Source organism: Hemiscyllium ocellatum, chromosome 3, assembly GCF_020745735.1.
Source record: "Hemiscyllium ocellatum isolate sHemOce1 chromosome 3, sHemOce1.pat.X.cur, whole genome shotgun sequence".
Taxonomy (NCBI): domain Eukaryota; kingdom Metazoa; phylum Chordata; class Chondrichthyes; order Orectolobiformes; family Hemiscylliidae; genus Hemiscyllium; species Hemiscyllium ocellatum.
Window position 1 is genome coordinate 16191457 of NC_083403.1, and position 26811 is coordinate 16218267.

The 26811-nt window shown below is 45.0% G+C and overlaps 1 protein-coding gene across 1 annotated transcript in view; it reads left to right on the plus strand.

The window, feature by feature from the left end:
• Positions 1–26811, plus strand: part of xdh (xanthine dehydrogenase) — a 112871-nt gene that overhangs the window by 85085 nt on the left and 975 nt on the right. The window contains exons 27-34 of the mRNA XM_060854447.1: positions 451–546; positions 3753–3881; positions 4456–4530; positions 8201–8253; positions 11412–11526; positions 14837–14902; positions 15988–16176; positions 20497–20664. Of these exons, the coding sequence (XP_060710430.1) occupies positions 451–546; positions 3753–3881; positions 4456–4530; positions 8201–8253; positions 11412–11526; positions 14837–14902; positions 15988–16176; positions 20497–20664 (891 nt within the window). The remainder of the gene's footprint in view (positions 1–450; positions 547–3752; positions 3882–4455; positions 4531–8200; positions 8254–11411; positions 11527–14836; positions 14903–15987; positions 16177–20496; positions 20665–26811) is intronic.

Below are 26811 nucleotides of genomic sequence, written 5' to 3' on the forward strand. Positions count from 1 at the left end.
TCCAGGTCAAGCAAAGATGCTAGATTTCCTTCCATCAAGAGCGTAAGTGAACCAGAACAGTTTTAATTGCTTATAGTTTCATCATCAACGTTACACACCATCAATTGAATTGAACCTCCACTAACTGCTAAAGCATTGGAAATATGTCTTCAATTGCCTTGTCCTGTGGTGTCCCAGTCTGGTGATTTTATCACTGCCATCTCCCCCAAACATCTGACGAGCTCAGTCTTGGATATCGCAACGGTCCCAACATTTCCAAGGCGTGTTCCTTGCATTGAAAATGTGGTGACAGAGGCTTTCAGCTCCATAGTTAAGGAGTGTCAATGGTATATGGCTCCTGTGAGGATTCAGCAAGAGGACACATCAGAGAATTTGTGGTGGGGAGGATGGGAACTCTCCTGTTTATAACTGGTGCCTTATTGCCTCTCACTCTGCTTCATTCTGTTACAGACAGGAGCTTTGGTCCACATTTACACTGATGGCTCAGTCCTTCTGACTCATGGTGGGGTTGAGATGGGACAAGGCCTCCACACAAAAATGGTTCAGGTATGAATATAACTCAGGCTTCCAGCAATGCAAGCCAGTCAATAGTTTGGGAATATTTGGTGTTTCCTCTTCAATTTACGCTCATATTTCACGCTGGGTCCTGAATATTGGAGTGCATTTGATATGTCAGAGTGGTAAGAAGCCAGGAAAAGATTATAAAGTAATTCTGTTAAATGAGAATGACATTTGCACAGTCATGAGAGATTACCTTAACTCAACAGGGCAAGATGTAAAATCAGTTTGGGTAGAGATAGGAAACAGGAAAGGTAAGAGTTCAGTTATGGGAATAATGTTTTGGCCACAAAACAACAATTATGCTTTACAACAGCACATCAAGGACAAAGTGAGGTGTCTAAAGAAGGTACCATGGTAACCATACTTGACTTTAACCTTCGTGTGGATTGGGCAAATCAGATTTGTAAAGATAAACTGGAGAGGAAGTTCCCACAGCGCATTCAAAATAATTTCTTAGTGCAGTACGTTCTTGAGTTAACGGCATTTGCAGTGTGACAGGATCAATTAATAGCCATAAATTTTTTAAAAACTTGCAAGCAAAAGTGATCATAAAATAGTATCATTTTAAATTCCATCTGCAGGTGGGAAGTATGGGTTTAGGACTAGTGTTCTTAAACTAAATGAAGATTTTACAAGGATATGAAGATAAGTACATTGTGATTAACAAGGGGACTAGTTTGAAATGTAGGACAGTAAAGAAACAGCAGCATACTCCCAAGGAAATATTAAATAATGCTTAGCAACAAAGCTTTGAGACTGAGTAATCTCATCTCTGAAGAAAGAAGGCTGTGGGAATAGTATCAAATTAAAAGGAGCCCTTTACAATTCTGCAAAGGTTAATGATAGGTCTGAAGATAGGAGAGACTAAAGGAAGGGTATAGAATATGAGAGAAAACTAGCTGGAAATATACAGCAGATAGACAAAAAAACTCTGCAAGTTTTTAAAAATAAAAAGAGGAACTAAAGCAAGCAATGGTTTTCTATCGAGTCAGTCTGAGTATTAATAATGGAAAACAAGGAAGTGAAGAAGCATTGACAAGTAGCTTGTATCTGCATTCAATGTAAGAGATAGTTGAAAATTAAGAGCTGAGAGAGAGGGAAGGACTGAAAACAAAAACATTTCTGGAGAAAAGTCATCACCCGGGAAAACTATTAAATCACAACATTATGAAGTTCCCAGCATCTGATGGCCAGTATCTCAGGACCCTGATAGAAGTGGCCTCAGAGACAATAGATACATAGTAATAATGCGATGTACTAAGATGAGGATAAATTTCTTTATTAGAGAGTGGTAAGTCTGTGGTATTCTCTGCTACAGAAAGTGGTTAAGATCAAATCATTGAATACTTCACAAACAAGTTAGATGTAGCTTTTAGGGCTAAAACAGACCAAAGGGGATGGGAACAGGGTATGGAGTTGGATAATCAGCCAAGATTGAAAGGTGAAGCAGACTCAAAGGGCTGAATGGCCTCCTTGCACTCCTATATTCTTTAGTTCTATGTTTCTAAGTAATCCTTCAAAGATCCTGGGATCGTGGGAAGGCCCCAGCAAATTGAAAAACTGCAAATGTAACATTTTTGTTCAAGGAAGGTTAGAGCCAGAAAGCAAAAAAATCTATGGTTTCAAGTTGAAAATCATTACTAGAGGAATTATTGCCCAATAATTCAAAAATTATAACTGATTCAAGAAGAGCCAACTTGGTTATGTGAAATGTTATGTTTAGTCCGTTCATTAGAGTTGTTTGCAGAAGTAACAAGCAACTTAGATAAAGGAACACATTAGATACAGGATGTTTTGATTGCCAAAAAGCATTTGAAAAAGGCTAGATTCCCTCCAGAGTGGAAACAGGCCATTCGGCCCAACAAGTCCACGCCAACCCTCCAAAGAGTAACCCACCTGGACCCATTTCCCTCTAACTAATGCACCTAACACTATGGGCAATTTAGCATGGCCAATTCACCTGACCTGCTCATCTTTAGATTGTGGGAGGAAACCTTAGCTCCTGGAGAAACCCCACACAAACACGGGGAGAATGTGCAAACTCCTCACAGGCAGTCACCCAAGGCTGGAATCGAACCTGGGTCCCTGGTGCTGTGAGGCAGCAATGCCAACCACTGAGCCACCATATTACATTAGAGAGTCCCACACAAAATAACAGCTCATTATCTGAGGCAAAAAATTAGCATGGATTACAAATTGGTTGACTAATAGTGAATGTAGGATAGGAAAAAAATGAGTTATTTTTAAATTGACAATCTGTCACCAATCGAGTTTCACGGGGATCAGGTCTGAGGGGGTCAGCTCTGCTATTTATAACCTATTTCTAGGATACTCTTCAAAGGGTCAGTGTGGACTTGATGGGCCAAATCACCTGCTTCCGCACTGTCGGGATTCTATGAGAATTGCAGCCCACCATCACTCTTCCAAGAAAAATCTCCCGAGACCCTAGGATAATTCTCTCCATTGCCTTGTCAAAACTCTTAATATACAGCAGGAAGAATAGATTGACTGGTCAATGAGTTTGCCCTCATCCCAGAGACAGGATAAGGAGCCAATATTAACTCAGTGATCTGCTGCACGATGCTTGAAAACTTGCAGGAAGCAGACTTGATAGCCACTTTCCAAAGTCATTTGGATAAATCCAAATGATGGGAATATTTGCAGACCCAATGAGAAGGGAGACTGAGACTAATGAGTAATGCTTCCACAAGACTAGCACATGCACAATGAGCCAAATGGCTTCCTTCTGTCTGCGGTAGAACCTTCCAGAACTACGATTGATGAGAACGATGAACCATTAGGACAATAATCAAGGCATTACCTTCACCTCCAAGATTCTCTCCCAGGCTAGAGGTTGTTCTGACTTTGGCACATAAAATGCCCTGAGTGGCCAGGACAGTGGCAGCAGCATCTCCACCAGACACTGAGTGAAGACATTTCACCATAATTTAGACAATAGACAATAGGTGCAGGAGTAGGCCATTCTGCCCTTCGAGCCAGCACCGCCATTCAGTATGATCATGGCCGATCATCCTCCATCAGGTCAGGAAGAAAGTCCCCCTCTCACACACCACCTGAGAGGGGCAATCGATTGTGAACCGTGAATACGTCGAAATGGAGAGTGGTCAAGTTCATGTGTGGCAAGGGATTTAATGAAATCTTGACCTTTGTGAATATTCCTTGTTTTCCAGGTTGCCAGTAAGGCTCTGGGAATTCCAGTTTCTCGGATTCACATCTCAGAGACCAGCACTAACACTGTCCCGAATACCAGTGCGACAGCGGCTTCTGTCGGATCAGATCTAAATGGAATGGCTATTTTAGTAAGAATTCACTCTTGGTATTTAAAAAAAATTTTTTTTTTTAAATTTGTCCATTTATTCGGTTCCACTTCAAGCCCTTCACAGCAACAAGTAATGATTCAACCTTATGCCAGGGTTGGAGGATTTGAGCTATAGGGAGAGGCTGAACAGGCTGGGGCTGGTTTCCCTGGAGCATCAGAGGCTGAGGGGTGACCTTATAGAGGTTTACAAAATTATGAGGGGCATGGATAGGGTAAATAGGCAAAGTCTTTTCCCTGGGGTCGGGGAGTCTAGAACTAGAGGGCATAGGTTTAGGGTGAGAGGGGAAAGGGACAACTTTTTCACGCAGAGGGTGGTACGTGTATGGAATGAGCTGCCAGTGGAAGTGGTGGAGGCTGGTACAATTGCAACATTTAAGAGGCATTTGGATGGGTATATGAATAGAAAGGGTTTGGAGGGATATGGGCTGGGTGCTGACAGGTGGGACTAGATTGGGTTGAGATATCTGGTCAGCATGGACGGGTTGGAAAGAAGGGTCTGTTTCCATGCTGTACATCTCTATGACTCTTATCTAACTGCGCCCTGTCTGTTTCAGAACGCATGCCAAACCCTTCTGGAGAGACTCCAACCATTTAAACTCGCCAATCCGAAGGGGACCTGGGAGCAATGGGTATGTAGAAAATAATTTGTTCCAGTGATCTTTCATTTCAGATTAGTAACACCTCTCATTTGCATCTGGCTGAAAAATAAACATCTCATCGTATTTTTCCATCTTGCACGCATTCGCATAAAATACTGATGTCAAAAAGGAGCAGCATTTTGACAAAACAGAAATTCGATGGAATACATTAAACTTAGCCAACAGACGGCAGTGATTCTCTGCTTCATTCTTTAGGGTAATTCTTTAACTAGATTCAAACAGTGTGGTGCTGGAAAAGCACAGCTGGTCAGGCGGCATCTGAGGAGCAGGAGAATCAACGTTTTGGGCATATGCCCTTCATTCCTGATGAAGAGCTTATGCCTGAACCATCGACTCTCCTGCTCCTCAGATGCAGCCTGCAACCTGCTGCGCTTTTCCAGCACCACACTCTTCAACTCTGATCTCCAGCATTTGCAGTCCTCACTTTCTCCCAATTCTTTAGCTAATCAGTTAATGTACGTGGTATAAATTTGTCAGTTAACTGTCAGTCTTCATCTAACTGACTCATTCTGCATGTCACTGCCTTTACAAATCAAAGTCCACTTGCCAGCCCGTCACCTCTCTCCTCATAAACCGTGAAATGTTCTGATGAGCGCAAGATAAAATGCTTTAACAAATTGTGCTTTTTCTCAGCAATACTCAGGTTCTGTACTATCAAACCTCCATCTGTGCACAAACACAGAAATAGCTTGACAAGCTGAGAGGGTCTGGCAGTATCTCTGAAGAGAAATCAGAATTATTGTCCTGGGTCGACTGACACTTTCTCAGTTCTGTTGACCCAAAACGTTAACTCTGATTTCTCCCCACAGATGCCACCAGAACTGCTAAGTTTTTTCAGCAATTTCTGTTTTTCTTTCTGATTTACAGCATCCGCAGTTCTTTCATGTTTTTAAATAACTATCTAAGTATCTGTATACCTTGGTTCACCTTAATGCGAATCTGCCTGAGATTTCCCTGAGGTTATTTGGAGATGCCGGTGTTGGACTGGGGTGGACAAAGTCAAAAATCTCATGACACAGGTCGTAGTCCAACAGGGTTATTTGGAAGCACTAGCTTTCGAAGAGCTGTTTCTTCATCAGGTGGTTGTGGAGCAGAATTATAAGACACAGACTTCATAGCTGAAAATGTGTTGCTGGAAAAGTGCAGCAGGTCAGGCAGCATCCAAGGAACAGGAGATTCGACATTTCGGGCATAAGCCCTTCTTCAGGAATCTGTAGAGAGAGGAAGAGAGCTTCTTCAAGGAAGGCATCCTTGCAAGAGGATTCGCAGTAGGTTAAAATCTTCGAGGAGAAAGTGAGGTCTGCAGATGCTGGAGATCAGAGCTGAAAATGTGTTGCTGGAAAAGTGCAGCAGGTCAGGCAGCATCCAAGGAACAAGAGATTCGACATTTCGGGCATAAGCCGAAATTCTTCGGGCATAAGCCGAAATAAGCCGAGATTCCTGAAGAAGGGCTTATGCCCGAAATGTCGAATTTCCTATTCCTTGGATGCTGCCTGACCTGCTGCGCTTTTCCAGCAACACATTTTCAGCTCTGATCTCTAGCATCTGCAGACCTCACTTTCTCCTCACAGACTTCATAGCAACAAGATTGCAGAGTCATGGAATATAATATTAGACAAATTTAGCTTAAGTCTTTTAGAATGATCGTGTTAGTTTCAGTTCTGTCATATGTAAATCCTAGAATTTTTTACAAGTTACATTCTCAAGATAGCTTTTAACAACAGGTGCCATCACAGCTCAGATAATGCATTGAAGGTGTGAGGTTAAAGTCTGTCTGTGTCCCAGTTTTAGGTCAGACTGAATCTATCTCTAAAGTGGGTTTTATAAAATCTTACGTTGATTTGTGCAGATTTTGAGCAAATTAATTGTAATTCTGCAAGTCCAAAGTGTGAGTGTTTGATGCTGATTTAGAGGTGGCAAGGCACTTTATAGCTAATATTTTGCCCATGTAATTCCCTGGACTAGTTTCAAAAGATTGGAGGAGACATTTTGATATTTTTCTGCTTTCCTGTATTGCCTTCTGGATTTACCTGAGAGGCTTTTATTCGTTATCTCTTCTGTTGTTTCTAACCCATGTGTTAACCTCTCCCATTACACATCCTACATTCCTCACAGTTGGCTTCTGTTTTGATATACTTGTATTTACCTTGAAATTCCCATTGAAACTTCAGTTTACGGTAATATGTTTTGCCCCAAAGCCCTGCTCATTGTTGTATTGCCTTTTCACTCTGAGAATGTGCTTAGTTTGGACTCTACACATCTTCACTTTGAACAATACAAGGGTTTAAGGAAGGGGGTGAATGTGTGACATCTTTCCTGTTTATCCCATGTTTGCAGTAAACTTACTTCTACCCATGATGATCAGGAAAACCACTTGGCATATGTGAGCAGGAACGATCCATAATACCATCCTATTCCCAATATTACAGATTTCAACTCTATTTTCCTGACCTTCCTGACAGTAAGGATCCACCTGAGTATCCTTACTGTCCAAACATCCAACAATCTCAGCCTCAAACAAACTCAGCAGCTAAGTATTTACAGTTTTCAGGAAAGAAGTTTCCAACGATTCATAGGATTCTGAATGAAAAAGCATCTCCACACCTCAGTCTTCAATGACCAACCACTTAGGAACAGTCTCAAGCTCAGAAAAATACCCTTCAGGCTATTGAGTCCACACTGGTCACAAAAACAAGCATCTGGCCAGGTGGCTTAGTGGTTAGCACTGCTGCCTCACAGTGCCAGGGACCTGGGATTCAATTCCAGCCTTGCGTGACTGTGTGGAGTTTGCACATTCTCCCCAAGTCTGTGTGGGTTTCCTATGGGTGCTCCGGTTTCCTCCCACAGTCCAGTGATGTGCAGGTCAGGTGAATTGGCCATGCTAAATTGCCCATAGCGTTCAGGGATATGTAGGTTAGGTGCGCCAGACAGGGGTAAATATAGGGTTGGGGAATGGGTCTGGGTGGGTTACTCTTCAGAGGGTTGGTTTGGGCTGAATGGCCTGTTTCCACACTGTAGGAATTCTACAATGATTCTAATCCCATTTTTCAGCACTTGGCCCATAGCCTTGGTATCACAAGGTGCACGTTTAAATACTTCAGGATTTACTTCAAGATTCTACAACCAGGAGACAACGACATGAAGCAAATAATCAGCGCAATGTTTGTTAACAGATCTCTGCAAAGCTGACCCGTTAAGAGATTATGCACTGTTGGAGGGATCATTACCTCCAAGTTTAATTACTTACAAGATAATACATGGCTTGGAAAGGGTGGACGCTAAGAAATTGTTTCCGTTAGGCGAGAAGACTAGGACCCGTGGACACAGCCTTAGAATTAGAGGGGGTCAATTCAGAACAGAAATGTGGAGACATTACTTCAGCCAGAGAGTGGTGGGCCTGTGGAATTCATTGCCGCAGGGTGCAGTGGAGGCCGGGACGCTAAATGTCTTCAAGGCAGAGATTGATAAATTCTTGATGTCACAAGGAATTAAGGGCTACGGGGAGAATGCGGGTAAGTGGAGTTGAAAAGCCCATCAGCCATGATTGAATGGCGGAGTGGACTCGATGGGCCGAATGGCCTTACTTCCACTCCTATGTCTTATGGTCTTATAATCTTAATTCTGTCTTGTGCTCCCCCAGATTTCTGCAGCCTATATGGAGAGAGTGAGCCTGTCAGCAGCTGGATTCTACAGGTAATGTCTGCACCCATTTGTGGCTTGTTGATTTATAGTTAGAGCAATCCCTGAGTTAAACAGATGCAGAAAAATGAGCTAATACTTGTCAGGTGAAACAAAATACAGAGTGTTGTGAATGCTGCATCAGATACAATGAAGACAATGTAAAGTCATTCTCAAAGGAAGTGCAGGAAGTGGGAGACCTTGGTGCTGACTATACACAAACGCTTTGCAGGAATATTTGTGAGCAGATTATTAACTACACAAAGGGTCCGCAGCTCCATCAATGGACAGACAGAAGACAATTACCAGAAATCACAGGTTCTGTCCCAAGGAAGAACTTCAATTTTGGGCAGCAGATTTCAACAGGACTGGTAAAGGTCATGGAGAGAGAAGATCTACTGGAAAAGTAGGAGTGAAGAGCCATTTCTGATAGGTGGAAAGACCAGTGAAATTGAGGTCATACCCTCCAAACAGAGAAAGTTGCAGGGAGATTGAACAGATGTGTTCAAAACTATCCAGCATTTTGAGAGAGTGGGTAGAGAGAATTTGTTTCCAATGGCAGAAGAACTGATAAACAGAGAGCATAGATTTTGTGTATTCTGTAATTTTTCTAACTCAGGGTGAACTGCTATGACCTGGACTGCTGTGGCTGAGTGTTACTCAGGGCTAAATTCCAAAACTGTGCAGGATTTAGAGGGAAAAAACAGGCGTCGATCTCAGGTTGATAGTTTTAGCTAGACAGGAACTGGCACAGACGCAAGGTGGGGCTGTGTCACCCTGTGAAGTCTCTGGTGTTTGATACTGCTGCAGAATTGTGCTGTGGATTACTTTTACTCATTCCTGGGACCTGGCATCATTGGCTGGGTGGGCATTTATTGCCCGTCCCTAATTGCCCCTTGAGAAGGTGGTGGTGAGCTGCCTTCTTGAACCGCTGCAATCCACCTGCTGTCGGCTAACCCTTAGGGAGGGAATTCCAGGATTTTGACACTGAAGGAATGGTGATACATTTCCAATTCAGGATGGTGAGTGGCTTGGAGGGGAATTTGCAGGTGGTGGTGTTCCCATGTGTTTGCTGCCCTTGTCTTTCTAGATGGAAGTGGTCATGGGTTTGGAAGGTTCTGTCTGAGGATCGTTGGTGAATTTTTGTAGTTCATCCTGTAGATAGTACGCACTGCTGCTACTGAGCAACACTGAGTAGTGTCCCTGTCACTGAGCTAGAAGCACCAGGTTGAAAACCAAGTGCATCGCCCCCAGCACTCGATCATTGTGTGGCTAAATAGATTGGACATTAATTTTTCGATAGGTGCCAAAGCAAATGGTGAGAAGGAAGAGAGTCCTATTCTGCCACACGATGGACAAACTGTTGGAGTATCTATCATCAGTAACTCTATATTACAAAATGCAAGGAAAATTAGATTAGATTACTTACAGTGTGGAAACAGGCCCTTCGGCCCAACAAGTCCACACCGCCCCGCCGAAGCGAAACCCACCCATTCCCCTACATTTACCCCTTTTACCTAACACTATGGGCAATTTAGCATAGCCAATTCACCCTGACCTGCACATCTTTGGACTGTGGGAGGAAACCGGAGCATCCAGAGGAAACCCACGCAGACACGGGGAGAACGTGCAAACTCCACACAGTCGGTCGCCTGAGTCGGGAATTGAACCCGGGTCTCTGGCGCTGTGAGGCAGCAGTGCTAACCACTGTGCCACCATGCCACCCATCATGTTATAACGCCAACCTGGGCTCCCTGGCATGGACTGTAACAGATGCGTGTCACAGACATACATCAAGCCACTCACAAAGTCTCCCGAGAAATTTCTTGACATGAGTCTTACATTAACTTTCTCTTATTCCTAAACTATCAAAATGGCACCGGGTTATGGCAATAGATGAAAGCTTTGTACTGCATATCACTGTAAAATAGGCATGACAAGAATCCTTCATTCATTCAATACCTTCCCATATCATTTATAAACTGATGCATGTTAGTTTAGATTGGGCACAGCTTCCTCACTTTTTTTAATACGGACTGGTAAAGTGGGTCACTAGTGCTGACCCTGAGTTGCCCGTGAGAATTTTTCCCGGTTGCCATTGGCTGATGTACTTCCAACTGGGATGGTTTGTGGTTTCGATGGGAACATGCCAGTAATGGCATGCGCTGCCCTTTCCTCCTAAGTGGTAGAAGTCATTGGTTTGAAAAGCTATAGAGTCGTAGAGTTCTACAGGGCGGAAACAGACCCTTCGTTCTAACTCATCTACGCCGACCAAATATCCTAACCTAATCTAGTCCCATTTGCCAGCATTTGGCCCATATCCCTCTAAACCCTTCCGATTCATATACCCATCCAGATGCCTTCTAAATGTTGTAATTGTACCAGCCTCCATCACCTCCTCTGGCAGCTCATTCCATACACGTACCACCCTCTGCATGTAAAAGTTATCCTTTGGGTCCCTTTTAAATCTATCCCCTCTCACCCTAAACCTATGCTCTCTAGTTTTGAACTCCCCCACCCTCAAGAAAGGCCTTGGCTATTCACTCTATCCATGCCCCTCATGATTTTGTAAACCTCTATAAGGTCACCCCTCAGCCTCCCACGCTCCAGAGAAAATAGCCCCAGCCTCTCCCTGGATGTAGGTTTGCTGGCTGAACTGCAAGATTCGTTTTCAGACATTTTGTCACCATACTAGGTAATATCTAGGTAACCTCTCCCTGTAATTCAACCCCTGAAGTCCCGGCAATATCCTTGTAAATCTTTTCCTGCACCCTTTCAAGTTTCACAACATCCTTCCTCTAGCGGGGCCAAGCATCTTGCAGGTGTCAGACACTGCTGCCATTCTGGTGAATGCTGAAGACAGGGTATTGGCGATCAAGCACACTGGCTTTGTCCTGAATAATGCTGAGCTTCTTGCTACAGCTGCACTCACCCAGGCAAGTGGGGAGTATTCCATCATCGTCCTGCCTTATGCCTTGCAGACAATGGACAGGCGTTGGGGAGTGAGGAGGTGAATTACTCATCACAGAATTCCTATCTATGATCGATGGTGTGAGAAGGAAAGTCTTAACAAAGTGCTCTTTCGGTTTTTGCTGAAATTTGCCACAAGTGGGAATGTAGCAAAGGATTATAATTTGAGAAAGTATTGATCCGCATTGCTATTCCTATTCCAGGACTCCTGATCTGAACTATGACTGGGATAAGAACGAAGGAAGGGCGTACAATTACTACAGTTATGGTGTGGCTTGCTCAGAGGTTGAAATTGACTGTCTCACTGGCGATCACAAGGTAAGCAGCCAACAACAACAACTTGCATCTACATAGCATCCCTAATGCCCGAAATGTTTCACAGTGACAGAATCAAACAAAATATGACAGCAGGCCACTGAAAATGTCAGTCAAATAGGTAGGTTTCAAGGAGTTAAAGAAAATCCAAAGAGATTATATAAGTATATTAAGGGCAAAGGAGTAACTGGAGAGAGAATAGTGCCCCTTAAAGATCAACATGGCTGTCTATGTATGGAAATGAGAGCGATGAGTGAGATAGTAAATGAATATTTCTTGCCAATATTTACAAAGGAAAAGGACACAGAAGCTAGAAAACTTGGGCAAAAAACAGTGATGCTTTGAAAAGTATTACAGAAGAGGAGGTGCTGGAGGTTTTAAAATATGTAAAGGTAAATAAATTTCCAAAACATGATGAGTTGTTTCCCAGAACTCTGTGGGAAGCCGGGAAGTGATTGCTTGCCCCTTGCTGAGATATTTGTATCATTGATAGTCACAGGGGAGGTGCCGGAAAACTGGAGGGTGGCTAATGAGGTGTCATTATTTAAGAAAGGCTGTCAGGAAAAGCCAGGGAACCATAGACTGCTGAGTCCTGTGTCAGTTGATGGAGAGGATTCTGAGACATTTGGAAAGGCAAAGACTGATTAGGAATAGCCAACATGGCTATGTGCATTGGAAATTGTGTCTCACTAACTTGATACTAAGTTTTTTGAAGAGGTGACAAAGAAGATTGATGAAGGCAGAGAGGTAGACGTTCTCTATATGGACTTCAGAAAAGCGATCAACAAGGTTCCACATGGTAGACTGGTTAGTAAGGTTAGATTAGAATGGTGCTGGAAAAGCACAGCAGGTCAGGCAGCATCCAAGAAGCAGGAAAATCGACGTTTCAGGCAAAAGCCCTTCATCAGGATTTCCTGATGCTGCCTGACCTGCTGTGCTTTTCCAGCACCACTCTAATCTAGACTCTCATCTCTAGCATTTGCAGTCCTCGCTTTCACCTGGTTAGTAAGGTTAGATCACATGTGACCCAGGAGGAGCTCGCGAATTGCATACAAAATTCACTTGAAGGGGGGAGACAGAGGGTGGTAGTGGAGGGTTGCTTTTTGAACTGGAAGCCTGTGACCAGCAATGTGCCACAAGGATCAGTGCTGGGTCCACTGTTTCTCTTCATTTATATAAATAGTTTGGATGTGAATATAGCAGATGAAGTTAGAACATTTGTAGATGACACCAAAATAGGTGGTGTTGTGGACAGTGAAGATTATATCAGAGTACAACAGGACCTTGATCAGATGGGCCAATGAGCCAAGCTGTGACAGTTGGCATTTGGGGTGGCATGGTGGCTCAGTGGTTAGCACTGCTGCCTCACAATGTCAGGGTCCCAGGTTCAATTCCAGCCTTGGGTGACTGTTTGTCTGTGTAGAGTTTGCACATTGTCTGTGTGGGTTTCCTCCCACAATCACAAAGATGTGCAGGCCAGGTGAATTGGCCATGTTGAATTGTATTAGGTGCATTAGTCAGAGGGGGGTGGGTTACTCTTCAGAGAGTTGGTGTGGACTTGTGGGGCCAAAGGGCCTGTTTCCACACTGTAGGGAATCTAATCTAATTTAGGTAAATGTGAGGGGTTGCATTTTGGAAAGGCAAACCAGGGCAGGACTTATGAAATTAATGATAGGGCCCTGAGGAGAATTGCTGAACAAAGAGATCTATGGTGGTGCATAGTTTCTTCAAAGTGGAGTCAAGGTGGACAGGGTGGTGAACAAGGCATTTGATATGCTTGCCTTCATTAGTCAGTACATTGAGTACAGGAATTAGGAAGTCATGAACATTGGTGAGGCCAATTCTGGAGTACTGCTCACAATTCTGGTCACCCTTCTATTGAAAGGATGTTGTTAAACTTGAGAGAGTGCAGAAAAGATTTACAAGGATATTACCAGGGTTGGAGGATTTGAGCTATAGGGAGAGGCTGAACAGGCTGGGGCTGTTCTCCCTGGAGTGTCAGAGGCTGAGGGTTGACCTTATAGAGGTTTATAAAATCATGAGGGGCATGGATAGGGTGAATAGTCAAAGCTTTTCCTCGGATGTGAGAGACCAAATCTAGAGGGCATACATTTAGAGTGAGAGGGGAAAGATTTAAAAGAGACATCTTTTAACACAAAGGGTGATGCCAAAGGAAGTGGTGGAGACTAATACAGTTACAACATTTAAAAGGTATCTGGAAAATACAGAGGATGGAAGGTGCCTGGAACACGTTACCAGCAGAGGCAGGCATGGTAGATTCATTTAAGGTGCGTCTGGACAGATGCATGAGTAGGTGGGGAACTGAGGGATACAGATGCTTGGGAATTGGGCGATAGGTTTAGACAGTGGATTTCGATCAGTTCATGCTTGGAGGGCCGAAGGGCCTGTTCCTGAGCTGTAAATTTTCTTTGTTCTCTGTTCTTTGGATGGGTATATGAATAGGAAGGGTTTAAAGGGATAAGGGCCAAGAGCTGGCAGATAGGACAAGGTCAGATTGGGATGTCTCATCGACGAATGTGAGTTCACAGAATTTCAGAAAACTCAAGAGTGTGGAAAACAGGAGAACGGCATGTTGAAGAAAGCGACAAAGGTGTGCATTTATGTAGCACCACCAGAAAAAAAAACTCCATTGCTTTTCTTCAAAATAATACCATGAGATCATTTATTTAAGAGAGCAGGGGGTTGGTGGCTGCACTTTAACAATTCATCTGAAAGAGTACCCCCTCTGACAACGCTGCACTCCTTCAGTATGACACAGGAGCATCTGCTGAGATACTGTGCTCTGTTCTCTGGGGCAGAACCTGCAACGTCCCTGACTCAGAGTTTCCTACCCACTAAGCCTACGCTGACTTGACCATAGATGTTGTTAACATTGAAACAGCATAATTAAGGAACACACGTGACTGTTAATTGTGCCTGAAGTGAACTTCAGCCACATGCATATAACCCCACGCAGACACAGCCTGTTTACAGGCCAAAGAAACAAGTGTGTGACTTTAACATTTTTTCACTTAAATGAACAGTTCTTTGGCTAGTGCAGGGAGCAGTGTAAGGGAAGGGGTTGTTCAGAGAGGGGCTCTGTGCTCCTCAAATTGGTTTGTTCCCTGAAGCAACATTTGTGAATATTGTGGCTGACTCCAGTTACTGTTCCTTCAGCTGTGATTGAGATTGCCCTCAGTTTGTTGTACATCTCTGTGCAAGTTCCTGTCGGAGAGTGTGGGCCTCCCCATAAGGGGCTCATCGATCAGTATCACATGTCAAAATCTTGACTGCTGTCTGTCTTTGATTTCAGAACCTGCGCACTGACATCGTCATGGACGTGGGGAATAGTCTGAACCCAGCTGTGGACATTGGTCAGGTGAGGCACCGTCACACAACTTGAGGAGTGTTATCCCTGGGGACGGTGACGGGGGAACAGTGGGGGACAGAGAGAAAGAATAAGGAGAAAGGATTGCCTTGTATTGCCAAAGCACCTTTCTTGAGCTCAGGATGTTCCAGATCACTTCACAGCCGATGAAGGACATTCTGGGGTAAGGTAGGATCCAGAGAAGCCAATTTGCACAGCACAACCTCTCAGAGAAAGCAATGTGATAATGACCAGATAACAGTGTATCGGGAGGTAAGTATTAACTCAGGACCTGAACGGTGGCTCCCACTATTAATGGGGATGTGGTAGTCATGTCACTGGATTAGAAACCTAGAGGCCTAGTTTAATGTTGGCGGGATATAAATTCACAATCCCATCACAGGTGGGATTTACACTGGGATAAATCTGGAATTGAGAACACATCTCCGCTGTCGACTGTGATTAAAATTCATCTGATTCTTTAGGGAAGCAAATCTGCTCCCCTTACCCAGTCTGGACTACATCTGACAGGACTCATAACGATGTGGTTGATTCTTCACTGTTTCCTGAAAAAAGACCAATCAAGGCATTCTGTTCGAGGGCAATTAAGGCAAACAATTCTGGTTTTGCCCCGCCAAGCCCCCGCCCCTAAAAGCAAATACAATATTCATCATAAAATCTAATGTATCATAGTGGAATCCTTATTGTGTGGGAGCAGGCTATTCAGCCCATCAAATCCACACAGACAGTCTGAAGAGCATCCCAACCAGACCCACTCTATCCCTGTAACACTGCCTTTCCTATGGCTAACCCACCTAAACCTGCACATCACTGAACACTCTAGCATGGCCAGTTCACCTGGCCTGCATATCTTTGGATTGTGGGAGGGAAGTGGAGCAAACCCACAGACACAATGTGTAAACTCCACACAGACAGTCGCCTGAGGCTAGAATCGAACCCAGGTCTCTAGCACTGTGAGGCAGCAGTGCTAACCACTGAGCTGCTGTGCCACCCCAGATATCCTGAAAGATGGTTGGAAGGTGTCTGTGTTTATAGGGACATTGGCTTTGAATCTCTCTCTTTTCTGATTGGATGAGGTGGAAGGAGGCTTCATGCAGGGTCTCGGGTATTTTACCCTGGAGGAACTACGGTACTCACCAGAGGGTGTCCTGTACACCCGTGGACCCGGAGCATACAAGATTCCATCAGCTGGCGATATCCCAATGCAACTCAACGTATCTCTCCTCCGGGAATCCCCGAACAGAAAAGCCATCTATTCTTCCAAGGTACTTCCTGCTTTATTCCTGTTTAACCGGTAGAGGGAAGGGAATATCTGCTCCCGTTAGTCTGTGTGTGAGCTGAAAGGGATTGTTTCACTAAACTGAAGGCCACAATATCAGGTCTCCCATAACAATGACAAGGCGCAGTCTCCAATCACCAGTACCACATCATGTGTTGGCTGCACCACTTCCCATACTTTCATTGGCAGAGGACACCCCAGCTCTGATATGAATACATCGCAAATGTGGGGGAGGGCTTAGACAGCATGAGCAAAATGGTTGTTTTGATAAGGTTTTATTTATCAATGAATGCAAGCATTTAAGGGCAGAGATGTGTTAATGAGGGAAGAGGACGTGAAAAGCTGTGTGGCTGGAGCTTTTCATGTACATTGTGGAATCATTGGGACCCGTGCGAGAATCACAGTTGAGATCAAAAACACACTGATTGGTTGGAAAGTCAACTCTTTAGCTGAGGTGATTTGGAGATGCCGGTGTTGGACTGGGATGTACAAAGTTACTCTGTTATCTCACTTTTTAGATTAGAATCAATCTAAACATCAGGTCATAGACAGAGAACACAGGGGGCTAACACCTTGCCTAGCTATCACCATTGTTAACAGCTAACCCGAGAATGCAACTTTTAAAAAAAGTTTTGTGATTTACACATGAAAGAAGTGAAACTGTCACTGTATTCTAACAGATGAAGGGCTTAACAGACAATCAATTTTTCAATGTATAATTTCAGTTATATCACACTGCAAATTTTTGCTATAAATTCTGTGTTACGATCGAGCCCTCCACAATCACCTGATGAAGGAGCGTCGCTCCGAAAGCTGGTGTGCTTCTAACTAAACCTGTTGGACTATAACCTGGTGTAGTGTGATTTTTAACTTTAGCTGAGACGTTGCCAGGGAGAAAGCAATGGAGGCACTGCAGGCTGCTAAAGCTCCTGGGTAATTCAAAAAAGGTGACAACGTGGTGAGGGAGCGGGGATGGAGGAGGCCCTGGATCTGCTTGTCCTCGGCAGAGTGGGAGAGGGAGATGAAATGTTCGGCCCCAGGGCGGTGGGGTTGGTTGGTGCGGGTGTCCCAGAGATATTCTCTGAAGAGCTCTGTGAGTAGGTGTCTGTCACCCCAATGTAGAGGAGACTGCATCAGGAGGAACAGATGCAGTAAATGACATGTGTGGAAGTGCAGGTGGAACTTGGATGGATTCTGTTTAAGGACAGGGCTGAGGAGTTTCCGGACAGAGGAGGTGACCTGGGGGTTGCAATGAGAGACAGAGACTCACTGAGATCCTTTTAGAGAGAGGGGGAGAACTTCTTCAAATAGGCATCCTTGGAAGAGGATTCGCAGGAAGGTGAAAATTAATTAGGCAAAAGTGGGATCTATTCCATCTGCAGCAGAATTGAACACAACACAGTAAAAAGCCCCATATCCACGGATTCGGTTTCTGCAGTTTCAGTTATCCACGGTTTACTGCGACCCGAAAATATTGCATGGAACATTCCAGAAATAATTCCAGGGGGCTGCTGGAGAGGTAAATCTCCCATTTAAATGATAGGTTTCACTACTATCCACGCTTATGGACATCCGCGGTAGGTCTTGGAACGTATCACCCACAGATACAGAGGTACACCTGTATTCCAAAAGTGGCCTAATCAGTGTTCTGCACTGTGACCTCCGAACTCCTATACTCAAAGCACTGGCCAATTAAGGCCAGCGTATCAAATTCCTTCATAATGAGTTTTGAGAAGATTTGTAGCTCAGGTTGGGGTTCTGGATTTAGGTTTGCTCACTGAGCTGGAAGGGTCGTTTCCAGATGTTTCGTCACCCAAATAGATAACATCTTCAGTGGGCCTCAGGTGAAGCACTGTACATAATTCCTGCTTTCTATTTATATGTTTGGGTTTTTTGTGTCGGTGTTGTCATTTCCTGTGGTGATGTCATTTCCCTTTTTTCCCCCTCGGAGATTGGTAGATGGGGTCTAACTCGATATGTTTGTTGATAGAGTTCCAGTTGGAATGCCAAGCTTCTAGGAATTCTCGTGCATGTCTCTGTTTGGCTTGTCCTAAGATGGATGTGTTGTCCCAGTCGAAGTGGTGTCCATCCTTATCTGCATATAAGGATATAGTGAGAGAGGGTCATGTCGTTTTGTGATTAGTTGGTGTTCATGTATCCTGGTGGCTAGTTTTCTGCCTGTTTGTCCAATGTAGTGTTTGTTACATTTCTTGCATGGTATTTTGTAAATGTCGTTAAAGACTACATTGAAAAAGCGAATGCACTACTTATAGATACCAACAAGGGGCTATATACCCAACCCCACAGCTCGAGAACCAAATCACAGCCCTACTCAAAAAACTTCAGAAATCTGGAGAAATAAATAAGACAGATTTCCAAAAATTGAAACCAGGTGGATGCAACACACCACACTTCTATGGATCACCCCTCAGACCCATAGTCTCACTACCTGGAGCACCAACTTGCAGATTAGTTGAGGAACTACACCAAAGACTAAAATAGTAGAATACTCACACCACTCCATCCAAGAATTCCCTGAAGACTATCAAAGACACTAAGATAGAAGAGGATGAAATAATGGTCTCCTTTGATGTAACAACCCTGTTCACATCAATCAACATTAACCTGACCAAGGAAACACTGACTACACTATTAGAAGACCCAAAGACACATTCACCAAACACCACTAACTTCATCAGCAAGGACAGTATCGTCAAACTACCAGGCCTATGCCTTATCACACACTTCACCTTCAACCACAAAACCTTCAGAGGAACCAACTGAACATCCATGGAATCTCCGATACCAGGGTTCTTAGCAGAGGCAGTAATGCAGAGATTCGAACAAACAGCTCTGCCAACCATCCAACCCAAACTTTGGGTTCACTACGTGGATGACACTTTTGTCATCACTAAACGAAACAAATTAAAGGAAACCTTCAAAGCCACCAACAATACTCTTACTGGCATAAAATTCACTAAAGTGGAGGAGAACACAGATGTCACAGTCGAGTGAACAGCCAATGGGGAACTTCAAACCGGCGTCTACTGGAAAACAACACACAGGGACCAAATACTGAACTACAGAAGCAATCACCCCAACACCCACAAATGAAGCTGCATCAGAACCTTATTTTAACGAGCCACCACTCACTGCAGCACAGAGGAACTATGCAGAGCAGAGGAAAATCACCTATATAGTCTAGTCAAAAAGAATGGTTACCCAATGAACCCTGTCCGCCGATTTCTCAGCAACAAACTCAAAGCAGACAAAACGCATCCAGAAACCCTAGCCACTCTCCCCTACATCAAAGACATATCGCAAATGACTGCCAGACTACTCAGACCCGTTGGCATCATGGTAGCCCACAAACCTACCAACACACTAAAACTGTAGCTAATGAATTTGAAGGACTCTATACAAACAATGAGCAAAACTAATGTCATTACAAAATACCATGCAAGAACTGTAACAAACACTACATTGGACAAACAGGCAGAAAACTAGCCACCAGGATACATGAGCACCAACTAGCCACAAAACATGACCCCCCTCTCACTAGTATCCTCACATACAGATAAGGAGAAAGTGAGGACTGCAGATGCTGGAGATCAGAGCTGAAAATGTGTTGCTGGAAAAGCGCAGCAGGTCAAGCAGCATCCAAGGAGCAGGAGAGTCGACGTTTCGGGCATGAGCCCTTCTTCAGGAAGGATACCACTTCAATTGGGACAACACTTCCATCTTAGGATAAGCCAAACAGAGACACACGCGAGAATTCCTAGAAGCATGGCATTCCAACCGGAACTCTAATCAACAAACACATCGAGTTAGACCTCATCTACCACCCCCTGAGGGAAAGAAATCAGGAAATGACATCACCATAGGAATTGACAATACCAACCCAAAGAAACTTAAACATATAAATAGAAAGCAGGGATTATGCTCATCGCTTCACCTGGGGCCCACCGAAGATGTTACCTAGTAGGGTGATAAATGTCTTGAAGTGACCCTTCCAGCTCAGTGATCAAACCTACATCCAGAACCCCTTCATCACTATCCTATCTACCTGCAACTCAACTTTCAAGGAACCATGAACCTGCAACCCAAGGTCTGTTAGTTTGGCAACATTCCATAATATTGTCACTGAATTAAAAGAAAAAGCATTTTAAATGGAATAGAAACATTAGTATCACTGCAGGTAACTGGATCCTTGGTGGAGGGCTTAAACAATGTCCATTTATTCAATGGATAAAGTGTTGAATTTGAGCCCATGCTGTGATATATAAGCATTGTCCGTTCATCCTAGGCTGTTGGAGAGCCCCCTTTATTCCTAGCTGCCTCCGTTTTCTTCGCAATCAAAGATGCCATCTTTGCAGCGAGAGCAACCTCTGGGAAGACAGGCCCCTTTCGCCTCAACAGCCCAGCAACACCAGAAAGAATACGGAACGCCTGCATTGACAACCTGACCGAGATGGTATGTATGTCTTCCCTTAGTGTCAGAGTTAAAGGGACCATCACCATCAGGTCAGATGAGTTAGTGCTTCATCAAAGTCAATTTCAAGACCCCACACAGTCTGGAGCAAGATCAGAAAGAGGAGAAAGCCCTTACTAATGCACCACACTCATTACTCCCAGTAATTACTGCACCACACTCATTGCCCCAATAACTACTGCACCACACTCATTACCCCAGTAATTACTGCATCACACTCATTATCCCCAGTAATTACTGCTCCACACTCATTACCCACAATAATTACTGCATCACACTCATTACCCCCAGTAATTACTGCTCCACACTCATTACCCCCAGTAATTACTGCACCACACTCATTACCCACAATAATTACTGCACCACAATCATTACCCCAGTAAATACTGCTCCACTCTCATTACCACCAGTAATTACTGCACCACACTCATTGCCCCAATAACTACTGCACCACACTCATTACCCCAGTAATTACTGCATCACACTCATTACCCCCAGTAATTACTGCACCACACTCATTACCCACAATAATTACTGCACCACACTCATTAGCCCCAGTAAATAATGCACCATAATCATTACCCAGTAATTACTGCACCACACTCATTACCCCCAGTAATTACTGCATCACACTCATTATCCACAATAATTACTGCACCACACTCATTACCCCCAGTAATTACTGCATCACATCATTACCCCCAGTAATTACTGCACCACACTCATTACACCCAGTAATTACTGCATCACATCATTACCCACAATAAATACTGCACCACACTCATTACCCCCAGTAATTACTGCACCACACTCATTACCCCCAGTAATTACTGCATCACATCATTACCCACAGTAAATACTGCATCACACTCATTATCCCTGTAATTACTGCACCACACTCATTACCCCCAGTAATTACTGCATCACATCCTTACCCCCAGTAATTACTGCACCACACTCATTACCCCCAGTAATTACTGCATCACACTCATTACCCCAGTAAATACTGCACCACACTCATTACCCCCAGTAATTACTGCATCACACTCATTACCCCAGTAAATACTGCACCACACTCATTACCCTCAGTAATTACTGCATCACATCATTACCCCCAGTAATTACTGTACCACACTCATTATCCACAATAATTACTGCACCACACTCATTACCCCTGTAAATACTGCCCCACACTCATTACCCCAGTAAATACTGATCCACACTCATTACCCCAGTAAATACTGAACCACACTCATTAACCCTGTAAATACTGCCCCACACTCATTACCCCAGTAATTACTGAACCACACTCATTATCCCCAGTAAATAATGTACCACAATCATTACCCCAGTAAATACTGCCCCGCGCTCATTACCCCAGTAAATACTGCACCACACTCATTACCCCAGTAAATAATGCACCACATTCATTACCCCTGTAAATACTGCACCACACTCATTACCCCAGTAAATACTGCCCCACACTCATTACTCCCAGTAAATACTGAACCACAATCATTACCCCCAGTAAATACTGCACCACACTCATTACCCCAGTAAATACTGCCCCACGCTCATTACCCCTGTAAATACTGAACCACACTCATTACCCACAGTAAATACTGCACCACACTCATTACCCCAGTAAATACTGAACCACAATCATTACCCCGGTAAATACTGCTCCACACTCATTACCACAGTAAATACTGAACCACAATCATTACCCCGGTAAATACTGCACCTCACTCATTACCCCAGTAAATACTGAACCACACTCATCACCACAGTAAATACTTCACCACACTCATTACCACAGTAAATACTGCACCACAATCATTACCCCAGTAAATACTGCATCACACATCACCCCAGTACTTACTGCACCACAATCATTACCCCAGTAAATACTGATCCACACTCATTGCCCCTGTAAATACTGCACCACAAAATATTACCCCAGTGAATACTGCACCACACTCATCACCCCTGAAATTACTGAACCACACACACGTTATTCCTGTAAATACTGCACCACAGGTTACCCCTATAATTACTGATCCGCACATTACCCACAGTAAATACAGCGCCACACTCATGACCCGCAGTAAATACAGCGCCACACTCATTAGCCCAGGAAATGCTGCACCACACTCATTACCCTTGTAATTACCGATCCATACTCATTACCCCAGTAAATACTGAACCACACTCATCACCCCAGTAAATACTTCACCACACTCATCACCCCAGTAAATACTGCACCACACTCATTACCCCCAGTAATTACTGCATCACATCATTACCCCCAGTAATTACTGCACCACACTCATTACCCCCAGTAATTACTGCGCCACACTCATTATCCACAATAATTACTGCACCACACTCATTACCCCTGTAAATACTGCCCCACACTCATTATCCCAGTAAATACTGATCCACACTCATTACCCCAGTAAATACTGAACCACACTCATTACCCCTGTAAATACTGCCCCACACTCATTACCCCAGTAAATACTGATCCACACTCATTACCCCAGTAAATACTGAACCACACTCATTACCCCTGTAAATACTGCCCCACACTCATTACCCCAGTAAATACTGATCCACACTCATTACCCCAGTAATTACTGAACCACACTCATTACCCCCAGTAAATAATGCACCACAATCATTACCCCAGTAAATACTGCCCCACGCTCATTACCCCAGTAAATACTGCACCACACTCATTACCCCAGTAAATACTGCCCCACACTCATTAACCCAGTAAATACTGAACCACAATCGTTACCCCCAGTAAATACTGCGCCACACTCATTACCCCAGTAAATACTGAACCACACTCATCACCCCAGTAAATACTTCACCACACTCATTACCCCCAGTAAATATTGCAGCACAATCATTACCCCCAGTAAATACTACATCACACTCATTACCCCAGTAAATACTGCACCACACATCACCCCAGTACTTACTGCACCACAATCATTACCCCAGTAAATACTGATCCACACTCATTGCCCCTGTAAATACTGAACCACAAAATGTTACCCCAGTAAATACTGCACCACACTCATCACCCCTGTAATTACTGAACCACACACACGTTCCCCAGTAAATACTGAACCACAAACGTTGCCCCAGTAAATACTGCATCGCACACGTTACCCCTGTAAATACTGCACCACAGGTTACCGCTATAATTACTGATCCGCACATTACCCACAGTAAATACAGCGCCACACTCATGACCTGCAGTAAATACAGCGCCACACTCATTAGCCCAGGAAATACTGCACCACACTCATTACCCTTGTAATTACCGATCCACACTCATTACACTAGTAAATACTGAGCCACACTCATTACCCCCAGTAAATACTGAACCACACTCATTACCCCCAGTAAATACTGCTCCACACTCATTACGCCAGTAAATACTGCACCACACTCATTACCCCGGGAAATACTGCTCCACACTCATTACCCCAGTAAATACTACACCACACTCAGTGCTCCAGTAAATACTGAACCACTCATTACCCCAGTAAATACTGAACCACACTCATTATCACTGTAATAATTCATCCACACTCATTACCCCCAGTAAATACTGATCCACACTCATTACCCCTGTAAATATTGAACTCGGCTCATTATCCCAGTAAATACTAACACCATGCCCAGGGGCCCCTGTAAATACTGACGCCCTCCCTCACACACTGTTAATACTGACACATTCCCCGAGGACCCCACTTAAAATTGACGCACTCCTCAGGGACCCCTCTGTAAATACTGACACCCTCATCAGGGATACCCTATAAATACTGACACACTCCCCGGGACCCCCATGTATATACATGCGCACTCCCCAGGGCCCCCTGTAAATACTGGCAACCTCCCCCCAGGGACCCCCTGTAAATACTGACACCATCCCCAGGGACCCCTGTAAATACTGATGCACTTCCCAGGGCCCCCTGTAAATACTGACACAGTCCCCAGGGACGCCCCGTAAATACTGACACACTCCCCCCCCAGGGAGCCCCCTTTAAATACTGACGCACACCCAGGGGACTCCCCTGTTGGTACTGAACCCCTCCCCGGGAATTCCCTGCAAATACTGACACACACTCCCCCAGGGAGCCCCCTGTAAATACTGACTCATTCCCCTGGGATCACGCTGTAAATACTGACACCTTCCCCCTCAGGGGCCCCCCCTGTAAATACTGACTCATTCCCCCCAAGGACCCCCTCTAAATACTGACACGCTCCCCCCAGGAACACCCTGTAAATACTGACATACTCCCCCCCCCCAGGGAACCCCCTGTAAATACTGACTCACTCCCTGGGGACCCCCTGTAAGTACTGACACACTCCCTGAGGAACCCCTGTCAATCCTGACACCCTCCCTGGGTACTCCTTGTAAATACTGACACACACACCCCCAGGGACCTCCAGTAAATACTGGCACAGTCCCCAGGGGCCCCCTGTAAATACTGACACACACTCCCCCGGGGACACCCCTGAAATACTGACACACTCTCCGGGGGACACCCCTGAAATACTGACACACTCCCCCGGGGACACCCCTGTAAATACTCACACTTCCCCCCAGGGACCCCCCCTGTAAATACTGACACACTTCCCCCCAGGGACCCCCCCTGTAAATACTGACACACTCGCCAGCGACCCCCCTGTAAATTCTGACACACTTCCCCTCCATGGGACCCCCCTGTAAATACTGACACCCTCCCCCCCAGGGATCCCCCTGTAAATACTGACACGCCACCACCCCCCAGGAACACCCCTGTAAATACTGACACCCTCCCCCCAGGGACCCCTGTGTAATACTGACACATTCCCCGGGGATCCCCTATAAATACTGACATACTCCCCCAGGAAACCCTCTGTAAATATTGACACACTCCCCCCCGGGAATCCCCCCTTTAAATATTGACACACATTTCCCCCCCCTCCCGGGAGCCCCTGTAAATACAGATACCTTCCCCCGCAGGGACCCCCCTGTAAATACCAACACACTTCCCCTGGGACCCCTCTGTAAATAGTGACACCTTCCCCCCAGGGGAATCTTGTAGATACTGATACACTCCCACCACGAACCGCCTGTAAATACTGACACACTGCCCCCCAGGGATCCTCCCTGTAAATACTGACACAATCCCCCCGCCCCCTCCCCGGGAACCCCTTGTAATTACTGACAGCCTCCCCGGGAACACCCTTAAATACTGACACACAACCCCAGGGGCTCACCTCTAAATACTGGCACACTCCCCCCAGGTGACCCCCTGTAAATACTGACGCCCTCCCCTGGGACCTCTTTAAATACTGACACACTCCCCAGGGACTCCCCTGTAAATACTGACACACTCCCCCCAGGACCCCCCTGTAAATACTGACACACTCCCCCCCAGGGAACCCCTTGTAAATACTGACACACTCCCCAGGGACCCCCCTGTAAATACTGACACACTCCCCCCAGGGGACCCTCTGTAAATACTGACACACTCCCACACAAACTCTAAATACTGACACACTCCCCTGGGACCCCCTGTAAATACTGACACACTCCCCCAGGACCCCTGTAAATACTGACACACTCCCCACACACACTGTAAATACTGACACACTCCCCCGGGTCCCCTGTAAATACTGACACACTCCCACACACACTGTAAATACTGACACACTCCCCCGGGACCCCTGTAAATATTGACACACTCCCACACACACTGTAAATACTGACACACTCCCCCGGGTCCCCTGTAAATACTGACACACTCCCACACACACTGTAAATACTCACACACTCCCCCGGGACCCCTGTAAATACTGACACACTCCCACACACACTGTAAATACTCACACACTCCCCCGGGACCCCTGTAAATACTGACACACTCCCACACACACTGTAAATACTCACACACTCCCCCGGGACCCCTGTAAATATTGACACACTCCCACACACACTGTAAATACTCACACACTCCCCCGGGACCCCTGTAAATACTGACACACTCCCACACACACTGTAAATACTCACACACTCCCCTGGGACCCCTGTAAATACTGACACACTCCCACACACACTGT